Genomic DNA, 18,996 nt, shown 5'->3' with positions numbered 1-18,996 from the left:
TACAATATCTATTAATAGAAACATACATATAGTATTAAACAGGCATTTAAACTCCTTAGAAAAAGTGGTGTGGCAACAATAGAAATTGTATCATTTTATTCTTCTCCTTTAAGAAAGTCTATTTCTTTTTCTTTAGAAAAAAAAGACACTTGTTGAGGTTCCTGGGACTGACATGGGTGTAGCAAGGTTGAATGACAGCAGAACAATGGCCTTTCAGGAAGGAGCACAACACAAGGACACATGAGGTCAGTGTAAAGGCCAGTCAGTGGCATGTATGCGTCATTCTCCTCATTACTGGTCCTTTTTCAACACTAAAGAATGAGGATCCAACTGTCCCTGAAGGAATATATATATATATAAAAAAAATCTAACTTACACTTCTATGCTAAAACAAATCCAATAGAAGGAGTGTGTTTAAAATGGCTACATGACTGTAAATAAAACCCTCTATGTTCATACCGACAGTTTGTGAAGAGGAGAGTGGAGAGGCCAGGTGATATTCAACTGTATAAATGTTGGTAAATTGTTTGTGTGTTAGGTATTGTGTGTGTTTGTGGGCCGTTTACCCATCACGGTGAATACCTCACTGGTTGTTTAAACTCAATTCTCCTGCTTATCTTTCCTCCCAAGAGTTTTTTCCTCATCATATCACTCCACTGATGCTGCTCTCCTTCTCCTTCTCTATATTCATTTATCCACTGAGCGCTCCTCCAATGATTCATTTGTCCGTTTCACTGTCCCTTCAATCCTCATGCAGATTTGCATTATGTCCTTCTCAAAGCAGCTCCATATCGGTAAACTCTTGATCTCTGCTTCTTTTCTTCAGTCATTTTTTTTCCATGGCAGTATTTAAAAACAACGCTCTGGTTGTCAATCTAAGGCTCCTCTTCCCCGGTGCTGACGGCCATTCGCATGGCCACAGACAGGTGGTCAGTGATGCCGGCCAACTGGGTGACAAAACTGAACTCCTCCACTTCCTACAGGACGAAAAAGAGAGCTGTCAGTAAATCATCACGTTGTAATCTCCAGTTCTTGTGATTTTTTTGGTGCTCTGGGGCAGCATGCAGTATATAACTAGCTGACAACATCTATAATTTCAAATTAAATTAAAAAAAATTCTGAGCTTGTTTGAAGCCATGTATTAAATGATCAAAGATACAGATCAATACCAGCATTAATCATTTTGTCAACCTGGCACCTGTGGCGATAACAAGTAATTGCTGGTCTTTTTCTGAAAGCCCCACTCTAACAAGGACCAAACAGCATCCTTGATGAGGCTTTTTAGTGTTTGTTTCCATCTGAATGTCAAATTTGTTTCTTTTTAGATATAATTTCCGATTTACAGCTTTTGAAAATCCCTTTATCTTGAGTCGTCTATTTTATATTAGCTTTTATTCTGTAATGTTTTCATTGAACGTAGAATGAACTGACAAAACCAAGAAAACTGCTTCGTCTTCTCTCCCTAGCGGACAAACCACTGCTGGGTGATGGATCCAAATTGTGTTTTTTTCCCCTGGGAATGTCAACTCGACACCCACTCCCATCTACCAAGGTAAACTGCAAATGCTTGTTCAAGGAGATATAGGGACTAAATCAGCGTTGGTTTAACGAAACTGACTAAAGATTATTGTTTGACTGAAAACTTCAAAATTATAACGTTAATGCTAAAAATGTTTTTAAGTCCCTCTTTAAAGCATTCAGTAATATAACAAAATATTAAATACACATTTAAACACATTAAAATCTAGTTATATGGAGATAAAGCTCATCCCTTGAGCACCTTGAGGTGGAAGCTAATGTTTATACAGAAAATGAATGGGAAATGAATAAGGCGGGTTGTTATTATATATCTTAACAATATAGTTGTTAGAAAATCTTTGCCATTAAAAATTAAAGATGTTATTATTACAGTTGTTGGCCAATTTTTATTCAGGGTAATAAACCTTGAATTCTCTCGGCTGCTTTTAAATGCTTAAATAGAAGTCTGCAGGAGGTGTTTTCATGTTTAATCAGGATAGGGCATTCCCCAAACAGTGGCAGTTCACTTCGTTGGAACCAAGGGGATTTTTCCAACCATAAAATCAAATTCTGACTGCATATGGCCAGTTGTTACTGGACATACAGGCTACTCACTACCAGGACCAATATTTTATTTCAACTAGCATTTTAGCCCTGGTTTGTCTGCCAACATGTCAGGTTCCTCTTTGACATCTATTGAGTGTTTCTCTAAAGAAAGCAAGTCTAACATGATTGGAAAAGGAACAAGGGGTGTTTTATTTTAAAAACCAAACAGCATAAGAAGGTCCACATTAAACTGCAAGATCTCAAATCTGTCGCAAAAGTCATAATAGAACACAGTATCAATTTCATTAGATGGTCTTATGGTTTAATAACTTGTATGGACCTCAATCATCTCTGCTACTACACCTGTAACAAGTATGATGTGGAATTTTGTTCAATTTAATATAAGTATTTGAAAAACATTTTTGTTTTTAGGGGATCTAAAAGTAAAAGTGGAATCAGTTTACTCTGTTGACAAAACCAGATATACTGATACCTCAATGTTCATATGTGTCCCCAAAAGTATTGACAATATTTTGAGACATTTCGATGTGTTTAAAGTGTTGTTTATGAGGAATTTATACATTTCACAAGGCAGGAAGATAACCTGAAGTGGTGTTACAGTTACATCATTCAGACACAAGGGGGCATTAGGTGGCTGTAATTTCAGAGAAACAGAGTGAGGAGTGAGAAAGAGAAACTGAAGGAAGGAGAGGGAGAGACGCTCTATGTAAATAATGTGATTTGGTTTTCCAGTTCTCTACACAGACTCACAGACACAGCAATGCCCACGTGTCTTTCCTCTCCAGTTAGGATTATAGTGATAGTGATTTCTGTTTTTTTATTCTGTTTAAATCTTTTTATCCTTTTTACAAGTCAAACTTCTAATTTTGCTGGGGCCAAGGTGTATTTCCTGTGATTAAGGGAACTAGTATTCATAAAGGTGATGTTGATAAAGGGTTTTAAACTCATTTAAGAATTTATATAAAGTGTTTAAGTGAAAAAGTTTATTACGTTCTAAAAGAAAAAATAATTTTCTATCTTAATTTGGGACACTTTCTGATGGCAATGTGTTATTTAATTTTTCCACCAATTTTCCAATAAACAGTACCTGTTTCCAGTCCTGCTGCAGGTGCTCATCACTGTAGAGGATGTAGTCAATCCTGCGTCCATTGCCCTTCAGTGGGATCTTTCTCCCTTTCTGACTGTTGGCTGGACACTGGCTTTTACTAGGAGGAAACACCAAGTACTCCTTCCTCCCCTCCTCATTCTCCATCACTCTGGAAAAGACACACAGGGATGTCAAAAGGCTTGGGAGAATGACATTTAGACAGAAGGACACACAGGGTCCAGACATAGGTGACAAAAAGTGATAAAACAAGAATTTAAAGGGAATTACCGAAATAATGTTATCTTCTCTTGTAAATTAAAAAAAAGGAACCTGAAGAAAAATTGTGGACTGTGGTTCAAATGTCAAAGGTTAACTGTTTCTAGGCCTAGAGCGGTATGGTAATTAAAATGTAAATGGGATCACTAATACCTGAAGGCTATAGACTGAATAAATGTGGAACTCACAGATACAGATATTAACTGTTGATGTGCCGTATCCCTTATTTTTGCAGTGTTGAGTCGATTTTTCTGTTAAAGCCTACGATCACTCTTGATTTATCAGTCAATCAATCAATCCTTGGTTTGGGTCAAGGTAAAGGGAAGGTCTAGGCTAGACATTTTTATTGATCGGATGAAATAATCCTCACATGTAAAAATGTAAAAAATGTGCATGCATTCCTAACAGATTGTGTAAAAAATGGACGTAGTCTCTGTGATGTCGCCCATTGGTCACTGAAGGGGAGTTTTGAAGCCTACAGTGGCGGCCGCTGTTTTAAAAATTCTGTTTCAACTTTACTTTCAGTAAACTTAGTAACAGGCAAGGAGGAGGGGCCTTCAGCCTCCTGGCAAACGGCTACAACACGCCCTCTTGTAGTCAGAGTTAATAAACAAAACAGGTGAGTTATATTATACAGTGATTGCCGATAAATACATAAACTCTTCAGAACAAAATCAGTTTTTATAACAGGCTGTAATCTTGTTGTTTCTGCAGTCAAAATTTGCATTTTAATATGGGTGTGTATGTGACTTCAGGGCCTTTGGAGCCAGATTTTGCACTTCCAAACTGGCATTATTTTTCAACACTCCAGAGGTTGCCGCTTGGTTTAACAAAATTGACAGCGAGCTTATCAACCAATTACATCTTGGGAATATTAAACTAAACCTCTGTTTTTTTGGTTGTGATAAAGGTCCAGAAAAGTCTGCCAGAAATGAATGAATGTCAGTAAGAGAAGAGAAAAAAATAAAATAAAACAGGTAAATGTGTGTGTGTGGGTGTGTGCGTGTGTGACTTACTTTTGTAAACTTTCAGGTGAACTGACCTCGTCGTCATAAAGGCCACTGGGATCCAGCAAAGTACCTGATAAATGACACAGTGAGATGCATTTTTGAGTTCAGTGAATCCCAAAGAGAGTGCTATTGTAGAAGATGGGCATCTTTTGCCAACTTTTAAACTGACAATCAGACAGCCATTAATGCCCTCCACACTGTAGATTTTTAAAAGGCTGAAAATATATTTAAAGCCACTGGACCCCCAAATTATATTCTTTTGTACAAAATGGTAAGCATCTGACAAGTAATGGATCTAAACAACACTATTTATACAATCAGTGATATGTATCATCTATCATGATTCTGACTAATTCACTGCAAAATGCTCTTTGTCACATCTATTTATTGTTTATAGAGGCAGGCAGGTGTCCATTAAAACCATGCCTCCGTTGTCTTGGAAAATGGTCTCAATAGTGGACCAGCTGTTATTTGACCTAGGTTTTCTATTGCTCGGAATGTTTCTTGGGATTGGAGGTGGGATGTTATTTTATGTGCAGTTGTCTGGGGAAAATATTCAGAACTGACCCTCCAGCTTCCTCCCTACATGGCTGTCGTACACTGCAAACAACAAACTGAAAAAGGGCCAACATTTTTTCAGTAATCTGTTTTGTTCCAGGATATGCTTTTCATTGTTACCCCGCACTATAACATGCACCAGCTTTCTTTCATCAGCTGTACTTAAAGTACAGCTTTACTTCTCTGACTGTGGTAAATTGGATGTGAATGCTCCTTGTTCTGAGAGCTTATATCTGTATGATTCTCAGACCACTATTCCACTGTTATCAACTGGAGAAATAAAACAGCCAGAGAGAGAGAGACATGCACTTAGAGATCCTTCTGACAATGAGGAGGTGAGGCCGTGGGCTGGATAATGTGTTTAAAATGCCCCATATGAAGAGAGCAGCACTCTGGAGTTACTCTCAATTCAGTGCTGGTGTTCATGTTGATCGCTCTTATAAAAAAGTAGGCGTCTGATGGGCAGCCAGCTATTTTCACAAGTCTAAGAGCAGGTTTTCAGATCACTGAAACAAAGATGGTGGTGCAGACGCTCTCATCTGCACAGACTGGCTGCCCAGACTTTCAGCTTGTTTGGAAAAGCATCAATATACATGGGATTCCCTATTTTGGGTGGTTAACATAACCTCAGTTTAACTATCCTCATAAATCCCAGCATCACCAAAAGGCTCTAGTGTGTGTGTGTGTGGGAAAGAAAATGAATGTTCTTTCACACCAATTCTGACCACAACCCCTAAAATACGGTGGAAGCCACACTCTGTGTACTCTCTGGGTTTTTGGTTTGTGGTTGACATGTTTAATCTGCCCTCACACATGAACTCAAAGACATCACCAAAAAGAGCCATTTCAGTTATGAGTGGAGATGATCCATGGTGTGAGATCTTTACTGGAACCTTTAATTTGGACTTCATCCATCGTGTGACTGTGTTTCCATGTCACTGCTGTTTGAATACGAGTGCTCCCAGGCCGGCCATAATTCCCATGAGACTTGAAGCAGCACAAGCTCTGCAAGCTGTGGCTGGTTTGGAGGTTGGCATCAGAAGAATCCTGGAGATCTCAGAGTTCAAAATATTTTTCTATCAAGGAAAAGATCTCAGGCTGTCAGTGTGTCAGCCCTTGGCAGATCTTGAGAACCAACCATCCCATTGACCTGACACGCCAATGTCTGTCTGAAGATCATACTTACAGTGTGTCCAGTTGTTTGGAAGAGGTAAAAAAGCTATCATTAATTGGCAAGTAACCTTTTTCAATGAGCTTTTTTGCCTTTATTTGATTGGACATTGGATTAAGATAGAAATCGGGGAGTGAGAGTGGGGAATGACCATAGACTGTAAATATTAATGGACCAAGCCTGAGTTACGTCACTCATTGGTTTCTGAAGGGCTGTTTTGGAAGCCTATCCATAGCAGCTGCCATATCTGAAATGATGACTCAATCAAACTTTCTGTCATCTTAACGATAGGTGAAGAGCTGGAGTGGGGATAGGCCTTAAGCCATCTATTAAACCCCTACAACGCTGCAGCTTACAGTCTAGTCTGTCATGCCCCTAACTATGCATAACTCATATCGGGAAAGTTATTACAAAATTCAACCCCCCTGTTCAGTGTGTATCTATAAAGACTTATTACTAACTATTACCAAGGGTAACACTGCAACCATAGCATCCTATCAAGTCACGTTCTAGCTTAACACAATACGTTTTTTAAGAACAGGGAAGATGTGATAGAAGCATTGTTCGTGGCTGTAGAAGACTGCACGACCTGTGGAACTCTCCTCACATGCAGGCAGAAGTACGTCAAGGAAAAGACATTGCACAGCTTGAAATTGCCCATTATGATGAACAAGTTCAGTGCATATTGTCAGAATTTTTCTACTGACTTTGCATGCATTGAGCCTGTTGCCAGCTATGTTTATTTCCATTTAGTGCAAGTAGTGATGGAGATGACATAGCTTCCAAAATAGTGTTACTGTTCCATCTGGATCGCTCTGCTGCTGAAAATGAGATTCTAACACTGTGAAATGACTTTTAGATCAAATTCAGGGCAACACCTGGCATGAACGGAGAGTCCTGGAACCTACTGCTGGAACAAAAGTATCCCACCTTTAGAAGATATGCCTTGAACCTGACAGCTCTTTTTGGATCACCCTATTTGTGTGAGTCTGCTTTTTCTCATGTGAAAATCATCAAGTCCAATTACAGATCCACAATGACTGATGAACACCATGTGGCCTGCCTACGCCTTGCAGCCCACTCCTATTGCCCTGCCTATGAGAAACTAGCTGCCACCTACCAATGCCAAAGATCCCACTAAGATAGAGACATCTATTTCTGCTTTTCGGGCTTAGAGACACCACAGCCTGAGACAACATCATCAGCCAACACCTCCACCACCAGTGTCTGGACTCCAGGGGGGGGGGATAGATTCTCTGACAATAATTAATTGTCATATATGTAAAATGAATATTTATATTTAGTTCATTTACTAGTCTCTCCTGATTTAACTAAACCAAGGAATGGCTGTACTTCTGTTTTTGAAATTCGATCACATGTGTTGATATTCAATATATTGATTGTCTTCAGGCTTGGCAGTTGTATAACTGAGATCCCAATAGAGTGCATTGTTTAGTGAACTCGATAAGATAAGCCATTCTCATGCTGCAAACAGCCATACTGCAGTGCTGCAAACAGCACTTCTGTGGGACAAGCGATTGGCCTGTCCAAACTGTTTCTGCAATGGTTTCATGAAATCTATCTGGACACAGACAATAGACAGCTCAGACAACATGGGACAATAGCTGTCCACCTGGTTCTCTGCCTGCATTATTTTGTCCCTCTATTGTCTTCATTTAGGTCTAATCTCTTTTGGAAAGGCATTATGAAATGGGATAATCCGTCCTCACTTTCTCTCATTGATTCATTGATCCATTCTTCTAGTCTTTCCTTTCTCTTGCCTTCCTCCTGTCTAATAGAAACCAAGCGGGGGGCAGATCTTTCCCCTGATTCGCTGCCTAAAACATCGCTGTCCAAATAAATAAGCCCTCCTCTGAACGAGCCCTTTCACTACGTCCTGCCAACACTGTCCCATAAAAATACAGCTGGCCTAAATAACGCTTCACATCCAGACCAAAACCCTCCAGTACTTACGTCACTAATGCCCATGTCTCAGCAGGCTGTATTGGGTGTATTTTAATTCACACTGTGGGTGCATCCTGATTTATCCCAACAGAGCCAGATTATAGTCCGCTCTGCTCGGCAGGCGCTCTATGGATCATCACATTTTCTAAGCCATTGAGGCTGTGTGTGTAGTAACACCTGCATTTCCTTATGTAACATAACAGTTTTTTTACTTACTTTGCGGTGTGTGTTTTTATTTACTCAAAGATGTCTTCTTTGAATGCTGGCATAAATCAGATGTAAATGAGCTAGAAGAATAGAGGACATGTGACGTGTGGTTGTGTCCTTAGTGGAGCTCGTGACTGTGCTTGTGTAGATTTGTGTGCATGTGAGTGTGTGTTGTTACCCAGAGCCCACGGTTTGTCCTCCCCTGGCCCCAGGCGACATGGGTCCTTGTACTGAGTAAAAAGTGCATGCTGCTGCTCCAGCTTGTCCTCTGGAAAAACACAGGAGCACACATGCATGTATAGTTTTAGACAGAGTCACAGGTTGTAGTAAAACATTACAATTCCTGATACTTCTGGTGATTCTGTTACACAATTTCTTCAGGAATAATTTCCCAGGAAAAAAGAGAGAAATAAGTAAGACTACATGAATCTGGAAACCAAATGTGGAGCTAAGATAAAATAACTTATATCAATATTTTTTTCTCCTTCTTGTGCTTCTTGTATCTCTGTAGATGGAAAAAAAATGTTTAATAAAGGAAATTGAACAAAGTCTAGAATATTTTTTTCAGGATTTATTTTTGGGCTTTTATGCCTTCATTGTAGAGACAGGACAGTGGATAGAGTCAGAAATCAAAGCGAGCGTGGGGACTGACATGTGGGAAAGGAGCCAAAATTCGGATTCAAACCCGGGCGGCCTGTTTGGAGAACTGCAGACTCCGTACAACCACCAGGCCACTAGAGCCCTTATACTTTGTATTAACATGCAATTTAAATCAACAATGCTTTAGTAAAAGCAGACATACACAATAAAAAGTGTGTGCGATATTTCACTTAATATGGCCAATTTCACATTCAGTCCCTTTGAGTTGCACAACAATAAAACTAGTTTCACTTTCAGGTAACCATGAATAATTTGTGAATAAATTAATAGTTTACTGGAGAAGAGCTGTACTTCTTGCTTACATTTAGATTGATAAGAGAATATTGAAAACAGTTAACTTAGTGGGAATTAATCTAAAATAGATTATTGAGGAGTGATTTGTTTCAAGTGCATTTCACCTTCAGTCCTTTACGTCACAGCTAAATATATAAATAATTCATAAGTTTCATCTGGATAAAGACAATCACTATGCAGCTGCTCTGTTTCACAGCTATAGGAGGATTTCTACTTCTATAGAGTTACCCTATCGCTAGATGAAGGTGCTTCTGGTCTTTGTATGCCATGTGAGTTGATGATAAATTAAGAAACGAAGCCTTCAACATGCTGGTGTTGAACGGGCAGTTTAGATCCGACAGTTGCGTACCTGAGGAGCAGTTATCAAAGTTGAGGTCTCCCAGGATGACATCAAATGCCACCAGGTCTTCCAGAACCTTCTCTCCTTCAGGTGATTGGGATGAGGTTTGGCGAAACTCAGCCCCCCATTGGAGCAGCAGGTCGAGCTGCTCACAACGTACTGATGCATCACCTGTTAGACAGAGCAGTGTGAGTGTGTGAGTGTGTGTGTGTGTGTGTGTGTGTATGTGTGTGTGTGTGTGTGTGTGTGTGTGTGTTAGAGAAGGGAAACACGAGAGAAAGGGAGTGAATCAGAGTGTTTGTAGTAAAGTCACCAAAGCTTTTCTGAAAGAAACTAAGGAAGGCGGAAGAGGAGCAGGCAATATGATGAAAGACCTTACAGCATATTTTATTATCTGTAGGGTCTATCTACTTTCATATTTAACTATCTGAACACCAATGAGGCAATAAGATGTAATACAATTTAAGACAGTGTTTACTACTGCTTAAGAAGACACAAAATGATACAGAAAACAAAAGTCCAGTGCACTGATCAAATCCAGTCCTCTCTGATCTGAAACCAAAGGCTACAATCTTATACGATAAAAGTCCAGTAAAAATAAATCTATCTATACAGCATACGATTCAATTCCATACAACTTAACTCTGCAGCTTTTACAAGCCCGTAAAAATGTGACAAAATAAATAGTGATTCTCAGAGCGTCTGTGAAAGGCTAAATGCCGTTAAATGTGCTGCAGAGCAAATGTCCTCCTGGTGCAGTTTGCATTTAAATCAAATAATATGCATACATTTGGTGGGGGAAACGCAAACCAATTTTGAATCGACCATTTCTGCACTTCACCATTAACGCAAACTCATCATCCATCTGGGCTGCGTAACTGAACTCTGCATGCAATAGCTGAGGCCCTGATAGCTCGTCTCCACAATCATTATGCAAAATAAGAGCGGCGCAAAACGTTTGTGTTGTCACTTGAGTCTCATTAGCGCTGTATGATTTTGAAATAAACCTTGAGCAGGCAGAGAGCAGCAACAAGTGATGAACAATTTGAGGTGCTATCAGCCACTGCAGTCCTTGATTTGTGAATCTGAGAACTTCAACAAACATCAGCCCATATACTTAGAACACTGAAGTCACTAATATCATAATCTGTCAGAATATGACCTGAATAAAGAACTTAAAAGAATTACATTGTCTAATGCAGGTATAATGACTGTTAAGCTTAACCCATAAACACACATTACTGATATTTTAAAGGGGACATATTATGAAAAATCCACTTTGAAAGTGTTTTTGAACATATATTTAGGTAACCTGAGTGTCTACCGACGCATAAAATGTGAAATAAACCCATCCAGTCCTTTGTTTGTAGTCTGCAGAAGTCTTGCAACACAGAGAAAAGTGCTCTGTTTCAAATTTGCTGTTCTTGTGACATCACAGTGGGATTCTGGTAAAATACCCCCCCCCCCCTCCCCTGATATCTCCACCCATGGACCCCACCCACAACCTAAAGCAAACCTTTTGCGCAGGTCCGCCATTTTTTTTTCTCACTAGCAAAGGACTGATGTCTACCAGGAAAACTCAGTGGAGGGGGGGGTCTTTGCATTTAAAGGGACACACACCAAAACGGAGCGTTCTGAGAGAGCTGGTTTATACAGGGTCACAGACCTCCTCTGGTGCTTGCTTCATGTTATATTTTGACCAAAGCACAGCACAGATGTTTCATTTAGACGACAGGGGACTCTTTTAAAAGGTAGAAAAGGGAGATAATATGTCCTCTTTAAGCTGCAATGGTCAATATTTATCTTTTTGCAATGGCACAAATGACCATGTTATTTGAGATGGGTAAAATCTCATAGTAATGATGTTCAAATGTTCAAAACCACAGAGAACTATCAACCATCACAGCATATTTCAATGAGTGTCTTAGCATCTCTGCTCTTTCCCAGGTCTGCAACTTTACAGATGTGTTTCATCATTGTTGCTCCAGCAGCAGCAGCAGCAGCAGGAGTCTGTTCTCAGCAAAAGTTCTAATAAATCCCCACACCGTTCACTCTTTCCCCCAGACCCAAACAGTGAATGAGTTTCATCCTTTTACTACACAGAGTTTAACATGTTGTTCTTTCACATGTTATCAGAACAAACTGCACAGAACTGTGTCTCACTGAACTGACTTACTCTACTGAGCAGATGTATTATGTTACTAATATTGGTGACACAATATTATGTCACTTTTGGTGCTGTTTTTGCTTTGGCAGTGTTTTCGTCTTGGTCTCTGCTGCCAGTAAATCTGAAAAATAAGAGCTGGAGGGAGGGGGGAGGAGGGAGGAGGCGACTGGAGGGAGGTGGTATGTGAGAATGTGTGAGGGAGAAATAACAGCTGAATTGTGGAGAGTGTGAGAAACAAAGAGGTGTCAAGATGTTGGTGGGTGAGTAGGTGGCTTTGGCTTTGATTGTTCTCAGCTTCAGCTCGAGTACATGTGAAATGAAATGTATTTTTTTTCTTTCTGTTTTTGTTCCTGCATCAGTTAGAGAAGAAGAAATGAAGAAAGGTTGAAGATGCGGGGGCACCGTTTTTGTACATTTTCCTGCATGTGTGTTTTTGTGTGTTTATGTCTGTGTTAAGCTAAGTTAAGTTATGCTTTCTGTTGGTGTGAGAAACCTTGGATGATGTTTTGACTAAACAATATGATAATTTGTACGCACATATTACTTATGTAATAAGTTTGATTAGTTGTGCAGTCATATTCCCTATCAGATCAGATCACATGGTTTAGTTGGAAAGGTCCTCCAAATAAGCCATACCATCTTACTCCCGCTGCTTTGTCTGCGGTGTGTGGATTGGTATGATTGAATTAGTTAATACTGATGGACACTTTACATACAAGGCAACCTCTGCCATCAGTGTGTGAATGGGTCAGTGTGACTTGCTTTGTAAAAAGCACTTTGAATAGTCTGAAGACATGAAAAGCGATTTACAAGCTCAAGTTAATTTACCATTTACAGTTGTCATTTAAACTTTGTGAATGGTTTGCATTGTGTTCAAAAGATCTAAGAACTCTTAAAAGACATTAATAGACATGGTGTAGTGATCCATATCTATGTCCAAACTTCTAAACCATAGTTTTAGTCACATTACATTGTGTAAGGAAGGGTCTTTAACTATCCAAAATGAAATGACGAGGCAGACAAACCGTGACGATGATATGAAGTGATGACTGATTGTTACAGGATTATATTTATGTTTGTTTATGGTAAGAACTGTGTGTTCCCACCACCTATGCCACCAACTTCCTGTTGCTCCAAATAAGTTGGACCTGAGTCTAGTTATTAAATAAATGAAAACGACTTTAGTTTCATGGTTTTCCTAAATGAAAAGCTGCTGTCTCACTGACATTATTTACAATTAAAGTCTGGGGCGTCCAGACTTTTTTGACTGGGTTGGCCCAACAACGGGGCCACACACATAAATAAAGTGTTTTGGGGGCACACACATAAATAAAGAGCATTTATCAACTCCTTCTGTCTGTACTAATCACATCGACTTTTAAGGAACACAAGACAATGGCAACATATACATCTTCCAAACATAATTCTTCAAGGGCTTAAACAAAACAACGTCAAAAACGTCAAAAGTCACAATTTAAGGTATTTTACAAAATACCAACAAATATCTGCACACTGACAAATATGAGCTGCATGTTGCAACACAGCCTGAATGGTTGATTTTAACATATGTCACACCTCTGGCAAGGCAAGTGATAAGACATTTTGGGTGGCCAGTAAGATTTCAAGGAGGACTGATGCCACTCCTCTAGAAACGCCCCTGATCAAACTCCCATGTAGAAACAAAAAAGAAACCCATTCTCCCAAGTGTAGCTGTAAATATCAAATGTTCAAAAACAACTACATCACATCAACAACTACAATACAGCATCAGTCTTTTAGTAAATCATTAGGACATCCAGTGATATTTTAAGAACACCACACGGTGTATTGATGCCAAATGGCTAATTCAAGTCACATTTTGCTGTTGGTGTTCTTTTCAATAAATATGTATACTCCGTCACTCATCAATACTATGCCAGCGATATGAAACCCTTTTGAACACATTACATTTCCTCTAGATATTTTGAAAACCTGACCATTACATTTTATTTTCCCTGCTATGTTGCAATATATATTTATATGTTTTTGCTTAGGTGGAGAACAGCATACAGTACATGAAAACCACTTTGTAATCAAAGTACTAATTGACCAATCAGAGTACAGTGTTTGTTCTGCATTTAGTCAATCAAACAGCATCACATAATCTTACAATCAAGCAAAGCTAGTGAATCCTCACGCACAACTACTCCTTTCTCTTAGAAAAGAATCAGGTCTCTGTGCTCCATCCCCTATTTTCAGACCGGTTCTGGCTGTCTTGCCCCTACTACCCCCATTCCCCCAAAGGCCTTGTGTTTGATGTATCTTTAGAAACAGCCCAAGCACTGCTATATTTAGACCAGAGAGAAGCGTAGGAGGAGCTCAGAATAGCACAAGAAGGGGGAGACGTGTCTTTGGTAAAAAATGAGGGAGGCATCAACCAGAGGCTTTATATAGGGCTGTGACGCCTTAAACAGCTTGAGCAGGTCACCATGGGAACAGCAGGATGGGGCACACACAGGTTTTGATGTGCCCATTTATCTAGCTATCTGGACATGCAAACACACACTTACACAAACACTGGGCACTGTGTGGAAAGCTGGATGGCCATAGCTCTCTGGAGAGAGATAATCACCAAGACAAACACAGATAGCTCAGATGTTCTACACTCCTAATTTAAACCGGCGTTGGAAAAAAAGCAAAAGGCCAAAATGAAATCATATCAATCTATGTGTGTGTGTTTTTGATACGAAGGGACAGAGGGAAAGTCAGGGCTGCAGCTGTAAAACATAAGACTGTACCTTCAATGGCATGGAGATGCGTACACGTGAGATATCCCACAACCCTTTGCTCCTGATGGGAGGTGCCAACATGGACCTGCAGGGAAACAGAGACAAACATGACATGAAGTCACTTCACTGCGTTCAAAGAAGACACATCAAGGCTCACTTAACGCGTGTGTTTGTGTGTGTAAAGTGTGTGTAAAGTGTGCCAATAAACAACACCACCAATTAGCTGATATGATATGATAGGAGATGAGATGAGGTGAAATTTTATTGATCCCTGCGGGGAGATTGAGTCATTACAGTACTAATTTAATTGCCGCAAATTTGGGTTAGTTATACAAAACAGCATTAGGTTAACTAATAAACATATGTGCCATGAGAGGCGCTTAACATTCAATACAGAATGAAGTGATAAATGATGGAATTCATTTGTTATTTTTTAATCATTACTAACCAGTTCATACACAGTCCATCTGTATAGAAACTACATATACCAGGCCCATCGTTATAATGCTCTCCCTGTGATAGACTGCATATTAATAATGGGCCATAGCCAGTTGGTTTTGAGGTGAAGTGGGCTGAGCTTATATTTTTTGAATGACCAGCAGTGAGGAATACGACTTCTCAGGTGATTTGTAACCTAATTTTCTAATCATTTTCTGGCCCCTCTTGGTATTTTCAAGTCTTCAGTAAAGCATGTTCGTTCCCATTTAGAGTTCAATCGACAATACAGCTGAATATGCTTTGAAGGGTGTGGGTGTCTGTGATTGACGAGTTGCTGCCATGTTATTTGTCAACTACATATAAGAGATTACGGATACGGAAAAAGATGGACTGGCCATAGTTAAATAAATAAATATTGGTGTCATGTTCGCATTCAAAAACAAATGTAGAGGAGGTCCCAAGTGCAGACAAAAACCAAACAAATTATTTAACAAAAAGGTAATACAAATAAAGATAACTAATTTCAAAGTGCAAAATAAACAAAAATGTCCAAACTGAAAAGTCCATGAAACAGATAAAAAAAGACAAGAAGTAGCAAAGAAAATCAGCAATAGAATACAGGGACAGCATGGAAAGTCTGATAATGAACTGACACAGAAGGGAGGAAGACAAATTGACAGGCTAATCAAACACAGGTGCGACAGACAAGACACAGGTGAAACTGATGAAGGCAATCAAATAGGGAAGGAAACACACAAAGAGAGGAAGTAAGACAAGACATGATACACAGGGGCAAGGACTAGAAAATAAAAGAGGAGACACTTCACTTCAGAATGTTACAGTAAAGAAACACACAAGGACAACACGAACACAAGGAGGGTGAAATGGCAAAATAAAACAGGAAAAATGTAAATTCAATAAAAATAAACACTAGGGAAACAAGCAACACTATGTAAGAAAATGAACAATTAAGACAGGAAATGACAACTAAGCAACAAACCAAGGAATAAACTAACCAAACAATGACAATTGCTAAAACTTAAAGTAGACGTTTTACTGGAATATCTCATTTTAAAATAACAATGGATGGAAATGGTTTTATATAAATATAGAGAAGGATTTATAGTTTAAGGCTGGATATAATGCTTTTGTTTTTGATCATAACATTTACTTGGCACGTGATGTTCTAAACAATAAGTAAAATGTATATGAATGAAACAATATGTCTGCAATCCTCCTCCTGTACACTGACTGTTTCCACACATGATTACAGGCTGCTGCAGCAGGGACATAATCATGCATCTTGCTGCAGCTGACTGATGCAGCTATAAAAAGGCAAGATGCAGGAAGTGCTGCTGTCTGCTGAGAGCCCTGTTGTCTCTTCTGATGAGCATCCAACAGCTAGATGCGAGGTTTGGCTCCTGTGTCGAGTTTAAAACATGGAGAAGCACTTTCCCTCTTTATTTCAGTGGCTAAATCATCTTCATTCAACCCTGGTTTAATGAAATAATTTTAGTTCTAGCCTTATGTAATAAAAGAATGTCAGATATGCCACAGTAATTTCCCTTTTCACTTTTAAAGCTGTTTTTTTTTTTTTAAATAATGCCTCCCTTTCAAGCTCTTCATAGCTGTGTTTTTTTCTACACTTTACAGAAATCAGTTGTCAACCAAGAATTCAATTAAAGTTTTTCTTTTTTCCCCTCTTGATGAGTTTAAGTCAAAGCACAATAGTCTTGTCAGTCAGTTTGCTCACAAGCTTCGGTCCACATTCCACACAACTCTATCAAGAATCATTTGACAAAGACATCAATGATCCCCTCAAGATACATTGTATTGTTTATGAATTGTGCTTATTAATAATTGTTTAAAAAGCTGCTTTACAAACTGAGAACATGTGAAACATTGTATCTGTCAGCAACAATATGTGAGCATAGTGATTGTTAACATGTTAGTATGTTGAGGTTGGCATTTGAGCACACACTTTGTTAAAGTCCTGATGAAACGGAGCTTTGAGGGTCTCATGATGCATTTCCTACAGCTTTTCAGAGCTGCTAGCACGGCTATTTAGACTCTTAGCCATGTTGTACATGATGTAATTCAGAACATTAAAGAGCTTGTTCACACTGTCAATAAAAGAAAAAAAATGCAAAGGCAATTGTCATTGCTAGTCTATACAATAATATGCTATGGCAAAATATTCTCACTCAAGAAGTCAGTTTTCGCAAGGCTCACCAGTTAAGATATAGCTATACCATTTCTAATGGTAAATGGACTTGAGCTATATAGCGCTTTTCCAGTCTTCTGACTACTCAAAGTGCTTTTACACTGCATGTCACACCTACACATTCACACACTGACGGCAGTGGCTCCTATGTAAAGAGACCATCAAGTAACTAATCCCATTCATACACATTCATACGAAGCAGAAGGAGCAACTTGGGGTTAAGTGTCTTGCCCAAGGGCACATGTGGCTGCAAGAGCCGGGGATCGAACCCCCAAACAACTCTACCAACTGAGCAACAGCCGCCGATGCCTGGTTAGAAATGTTTTTAAAGCCTTCAGCATGATAAGAAACATTTGAGTTCGGGATATGTAAAAACATTAATAACATTGCTAAACAGATACAGTATTGTCATATTTAGGCATACCAAATACTAGGATTTTAGGTTACATTAGAAGCTACAAAAAAGGAGTCAGCTTCAGAAAAGGAGTGTACACATTGTGTACTGGTTTCACACAGGAATTAAAACATGAGGCCTGAGGGCTGTTTTAACAATGATGATGTTTGTGCTGCATTATGAATGGGCTGCTGTTCTCCCAGGGGCATTGAACATTCTACTTCAGCAGGAAAAAAATGTCAGATATTGATCGCTGTCATGAAAAGGCGTTGGTTATACCTAAGTGGCCGTCTATGGATCTTCTGTATCTTGGATCTTCTGCACATGATAAACACAGCTGATGATTTAATTTTTTTGCAACGTGTCCTCGTTCACTTTATATATTTTTTCAGTAAATCTTCCAGACAGCAGTCCTCCCTTCCCTGAACAGTGGTGTGTGTTTGCAAAGCTGCAGTAAATGGAACATCACTGGAGATTTAATCAGACACCTTTAGCATCAGAGCTGAGGAGTCCTTCAGCCTCACAGAAACAAGACACGCAGCCTGGCTGAGGCTGGCAGCGCTCAAGTGCCAGTGGGTGGATGCAGACTGATGATGAGGAGGAGGAGGAGGAATAAAGGGTTCCAAAGAAAGGGAGATGATGATTAAGGGGTGGTTAGTTTTAAGTGGAAAGGCGGCTGAATGGAGTCGATGGAGACTTGTAGACGGGACTGAATACACCCTGTAATGGCCACCTTAAAGACAGCCTTGGACAGGAGTCGCATACAAGGTCCATTTTCCAGTTCAAGGATACTTGTTTTGAGGGATATAATTAGCCAACAATGTAGGACCTATCCTGAGACACAATCCACCTTGAAACCTCTATTTGAAAGTCTTTAGCTGTCCAAAATGTCATTCCATCATCTTTGCATTGGGAGATAGATAAACACAAAGTACAGACTACCAAAGAGGGCTGTCAGTTTTCTCTCTGGGTTGCTACAGTTGGCGTACGTTCATGGAAAAACTCAGAAACAATGGTGAAGCTAATTAGGCCAACCCCTTCTCAACATACATAAATGATCGCAGAAACAGCCACTGTGAACCCAGGATATTAGGTTCTAATGATGAAAAGTATCCCTCACTCAACAAAATGACACTTGCAGTGAGAGCTGTCTGGAAACTGTTCTGCCACCTTTCTTTTCACACCCAAACTTGCCACGAGTATGAGGTGAAGATAGAGAATGTGTCTGAGGACCGAGGGCGCATGAGATGTGAAACTATATATAATACGGACACCCAACACATCAGACTCTGAAAACCATCCCTGCCAGAGGGGAAAAATAGGCTCTACTTATGCAACCAAGAACGAAGGAA

General features: G+C 39.5%; 1 protein-coding gene across 1 annotated transcript in view; it reads right to left on the bottom strand.

The window, feature by feature from the left end:
- Nucleotides 1–81: 81 nt before the first annotated feature.
- Nucleotides 82–18,996, bottom strand: part of smpd3 (sphingomyelin phosphodiesterase 3) — a 67,463-nt gene continuing 48,548 nt past the window's right edge. Inside the window, exons 5-10 of the mRNA XM_061036315.1 lie at nt 14,598–14,673; nt 9,663–9,824; nt 8,538–8,627; nt 4,465–4,528; nt 3,173–3,341; nt 82–977 (exon numbers count right to left, since the gene is read on the bottom strand). Of these exons, the coding sequence (XP_060892298.1) occupies nt 876–977; nt 3,173–3,341; nt 4,465–4,528; nt 8,538–8,627; nt 9,663–9,824; nt 14,598–14,673 (663 nt within the window). The 3' untranslated portion in view covers nt 82–875. The remainder of the gene's footprint in view (nt 978–3,172; nt 3,342–4,464; nt 4,529–8,537; nt 8,628–9,662; nt 9,825–14,597; nt 14,674–18,996) is intronic.

This window comes from Labrus mixtus, chromosome 4 (assembly GCF_963584025.1).
Source record: "Labrus mixtus chromosome 4, fLabMix1.1, whole genome shotgun sequence".
Classification (NCBI taxonomy): Eukaryota; Metazoa; Chordata; class Actinopteri; order Labriformes; family Labridae; genus Labrus; species Labrus mixtus.
Note: the sequence above shows the minus strand (reverse complement) of the source record. Positions and strands in the feature narration are given on the sequence as shown.